Here is a 4,374-nt window from a genome sequence, read left to right as displayed (position 1 = left end):
CAAGGACTGGCTTAGAAATCTCAAAATAGTTTTGGACTGTGAGAAGATAGGCTACATACTCGATTCAGATATCCCCACATTACCAGCACGTCCCACTGATGTTCAGCGTGAGATGCATAAAAAGTGGTTGGACGATGACATTAGAGTAAAATGCTATATGATGGCATCTATGTCTAATGAACTCCAATGCCAGCATGAAAATATAAAGACTGCTAGGGACATACTGGCACACCTGCAAGAGTTGTATGGTGAGCAAAGTCGCACAGCTCGTTTTGAAGTGTCCAAGAGGCTTTTCAAAGCGAAGATGCGCGAGGGGCAGTCTGTCCATGATCACGGTCTGACCATGATCAAGGACCTAGAGGAGCTTGAGAAGCTCGGTATGGACATGCACAAGGAATTGCAAGTGGATTTGATCCTACAGTCACTTCCTGATTCATTTGGTCAGTTTATAGTAAACTACCACATGAATAAGATTGAATGCACTAAGACTGAACTAATCAACATGTTGGTAACTGCTGAGGGAGCCTTGAAAGGTTCAAGGGGCAATGTCCTCGCTGCTGAGTTGACTTCTGGTTCCAAGAGAAAGTCTACTTGGAAGAAAAAGAAGCCTGCAAAGAAGCAGAAGAAAGACAAGAAGCCAAAGAAGGAAGTTCAAAAGAAAAAGGCTAACGACAAAGGAAAATGTTTCCACTGCAATGTCGAAGGCCACTGGAAGAGAAACTGTCCTTCATACCTCGAGAGCCTGAAGAACAAGAAAGGTGACACACCTTCAGAAGGTATAGACTTGCTCATTATTGAAACTAATCTAACGGTTTCTTCTACTTCTAGTTGGGTTATAGATTCTGGTTCTAGTGCTCATTTGTGCACTACCATGCAGGGTCTAAAGGAAAGTAGAAGGCTGGCGGAAGGTGCAGTAACCCTTCGGGTTGGCAACGGGGCAAAAGTTGCTGCTGTGGCTGTGGGCACCTACCATCTGCGACTACCGTCTGGATTTAGTTTAATACTTAGAGACTGTTATTATGTACCTGTTGCTAGCAGAAATTTGATTTCTGTTTCATGTCTAGCACAGGAAGGTCATGTTTTTACATTTGACAAAGACTGCTGTTCTATTTATTTGAGAAATAAAATAGTCGCACGTGGTTTCATGATTGACAGTCTCTATCATTTACATATGGATGTATCTGTGAATGTTACCAAGCAAGATGTGAGTGCCAAAGGATCCAAAAGATCCAGAGATGAGATAAACCAAAGATATTTGTGGCACCTCAGACTTGGCCATATTGGAGAAGATAGGATGAACAAAATGGATAAAGATGGGCTCTTAGGCTCATTGACTTCCGAGTCATATCCAGTTTGCGAGTCCTGTCTTCAAGGAAAAATGGCTAGACTGCCCTTTGTAGGACATGGGGAGAGGACCATTGAAATACTTACCCTAGTACATACAGATGTATGTGGCCCATTCGATGTGCTAGCCAGGGGACGTTATTCTTACTTCATTACCTTTACCGATGATTATTCACGGTATGGGTATGTGTATCTTATGAGACACAAGTCTGAGTCTTTTGAAAAGTTCAAAGAGTTCAAGAATGAAGTAGAAAAACAAACTGGAAAACCTCTTAAGGCTCTTCGATCAGATCGAGGAGGAGAATACCTTAGTGGAGAATTCTGGGACTATCTTAAAGAAAACGGCATAGTCTCACAATGGACACCTCCGGGTACACCTCAACTCAACGGGGTGTCAGAGAGGAGAAATCGGACCCTATTGGATATGGTCAGGTCCATGATGAGCTTCACTGATTTACCTATGTTCCTTTGGGGAGATGCCTTACTCACAGCGATTTATTTATTGAATAGAGTTCCCTCTAAATCCGTTCCTACCACACCGTATGAGATATGGCATGGTAAGAAACCAAGTCTGGGTCATCTCAAGATTTGGGGGTGTCCGGCCCACGTCAAGCGACTACAGGCGGACAAGTTAGAGGCTAGGACCATAAGTGCTCGTTTTATAGGATATCCTAAAGAGTCATTAGGATACAATTTTTACGTCTCAGAGGATCACAATGTGTTTGTGAGCCGTCATGCCATCTTCTTGGAAAATCAGTTTATCCTTGATAGAGGCAGTGGGAGAAAAATTGAGCTTGAAGAGAAAGTCTCTGAAAAGCAACGAGTCATGGATCCTATAGAACCTATTCATAAGGAGCCAGTACACGATGTCCCTCAACCACCTCGTAGATCTAGTAGAGTCTCCCATCCTCCCGATAGATACTTAGGTATACTTGAAGAGGATACTGAGGAAATGTTCCTAGTGGAAGATAGGGATCACATACAGGATCCCAAAACATACAACGAGGCGATATCTGATATCGATTCCGAGAAATGGCTGGAAGCTATGAAGTCAGAGATAGACTCCATGCATTCCAACCAAGTCTGGACCTTAGTAGATCCACCAGAAGGTATTGTACCTATTGGATGCAAATGGATCTACAAAAGGAAAATAGGTTCGGATGGAGAGGTAGAGACCTATAAGGCAAGGCTTGTGGCGAAAGGGTATAGTCAGCGCGAAGGTATTGACTATCAGGAGACCTTTTCACCTGTAGCCATGCTAAAATCCATCCGGACATTGCTTGCCATTGCAGCATTTCATGACTATGAAATCTGGCAGATGGATGTGAAAACTGCTTTCCTGAATGGATATCTTGATGAAGATATCTATATGGAACAGCCTTTGGGTTTCACTTCCAGTGATGGAGATCACAAGGTCTGCAAGCTGCAAAGATCCATCTATGGACTAAAGCAAGCCTCTCGGAGTTGGAACACTCGTTTCGATGATGCAATCAAAACGTTTGATTTCATCAAAAACGAGGAGGAACCATGTGTTTATAAAAAGGTTAGTGGGAGTGCTGTCGTTTTTCTCGTACTGTACGTAGATGACATTCTCCTGATTGGGAATGATATTCCCATGCTAACCTCGGTCAAGGTCTGGTTGTCAAAAGAATTCTCCATGAAAGACCTTGGGGAAGCATCCTATATTTTGGGAATAAAGGTCTATAGAGATAGATCTAAAAGGATGCTTGGCCTGTCACAGAAAATGTACATAGAGGAGGTGCTGAAGAGGTTCAGCATGGAAAACTCCAAGAGGGGTCTCTTACCCCTAAGGCATGGAATTCATCTCTCCAAGAAGATGTGCCCCAACACATCTGAGGAGATTCAACGCATGAGCAAGATTCCTTATGCATCAGCAATAGGAAGCCTCATGTATGCCATGCTATGTACACGACCTGATATAGCTCTTGCTGTGAGTGTCACAAGCAGATATCAGTCGAATCCAGGTGAAGAACACTGGACAGCTGTGAAGAATATTCTTAAGTACTTGAGAAGAACTAAAAATTTATTCTTGGTTTTTGGAGGATCATCAGAGTTAAAGGTAGAAGGGTACACAGATTCAGACTTCATGACTGATGTCGATGACAGGAAGTCAACATCTGGATACGTGTTCTTGTGCAATGGTGGTACGGTGAATTGGAAGAGTTCTAAACAACCGATCATTGCTGATTCTACTATGGAAGCCGAATACATCGCCGCCTCTGAAGCTGCTAAGGAAGGCTTCTGGTTCAAGAAATTCATTGCAGAGCTGGATGTGATGACATCAGATGCCATAACACTCTACTGCGATAACAATGGCGCCATAGCCCTTGCTAAGGAGCCAAGGTCTCATCAGAAGTCTAAGCATATAGAGCGGCGCTTTCACCTCATACGCGACTATGTGGAGAAGAAATATGTAGAGGTGCAGAGAGTAGACTCCGCGGATAACGTGGCAGACCCTTTCACTAAGCAGCTGAGTCAGCAAAAGACTGAAGCCCACCTTGAGAAGATGGGCCTAAGATATATGACCAATTGGCTTTAGTGCAAGTGGGAGATTGTTAGATGTATGCCCTAGAAGTCAATTTGGCTGACACATTGTTGATTCTAGGGACATAATTTTGTACTTGACTATTTATTATTGAATAAATAAAAGGCATCTTTTCATTCAAATTATTTATGTGTCTATGAATCGTCCAAGAAATTAATAAGATGATGATACATATTCTCAAGAGTTGAGAATTTGAGCCATGTATCATTGGTGATTAATTTCTAAATGCTCCTGATCAATGGATCATCACGAGGACGGTGATCGATCCGATCAGTGCACAGATCACTTTCCTTCTGGATGGACGAGACTTGAGTCCACAGTGTAGGGACACTGAAGTGATAGTGCAGGTGCTTGTTAGAGAACAAGGGTACTGAGCGTGACCAAGACAAGAAGTCACTTGGATGTCTATCCACTCGTCAGTGACTTACTTGATGTTGCAGTAGTGTGACTGGTCCTTTGACCTG

At 43.0% G+C, this 4,374-nt stretch overlaps 1 protein-coding gene across 1 annotated transcript; it reads left to right on the top strand.

The window, feature by feature from the left end:
- The first annotated feature begins 345 nt into the window (after positions 1 to 345).
- On the top strand, positions 346 to 986 carry LOC149753260 (uncharacterized). The gene is made up of 2 exons (XM_089923834.1): positions 346 to 776; positions 878 to 986. Exons 1-2 carry the CDS (start codon positions 380 to 382, stop codon positions 892 to 894), a joined length of 414 nt encoding a protein of 137 aa, XP_089779960.1. The 5' UTR covers positions 346 to 379; the 3' UTR covers positions 895 to 986.
- Positions 987 to 4,374: the final 3,388 nt, after the last annotated feature.

The sequence above is a fragment of the Phoenix dactylifera genome, chromosome 6 (assembly GCF_051530095.1).
Source record: "Phoenix dactylifera cultivar Ajwa chromosome 6, Ajwa_hap1_PhDact_Kaust_v1.1, whole genome shotgun sequence".
NCBI lineage: Eukaryota > Viridiplantae > Streptophyta > Magnoliopsida > Arecales > Arecaceae > Phoenix > Phoenix dactylifera.
The sequence above is the reverse complement of the archived record's forward strand: the minus strand, read 5'-3'. Positions and strand labels throughout refer to the sequence as shown.

Excerpts from the sequence above, each read along its gene's own strand:
- LOC149753260 (XM_089923834.1), top strand. The coding sequence starts at position 380 with ATGGACATGCACAAGGAATTGCAAGTGGATTTGATCCTACAGTCACTT.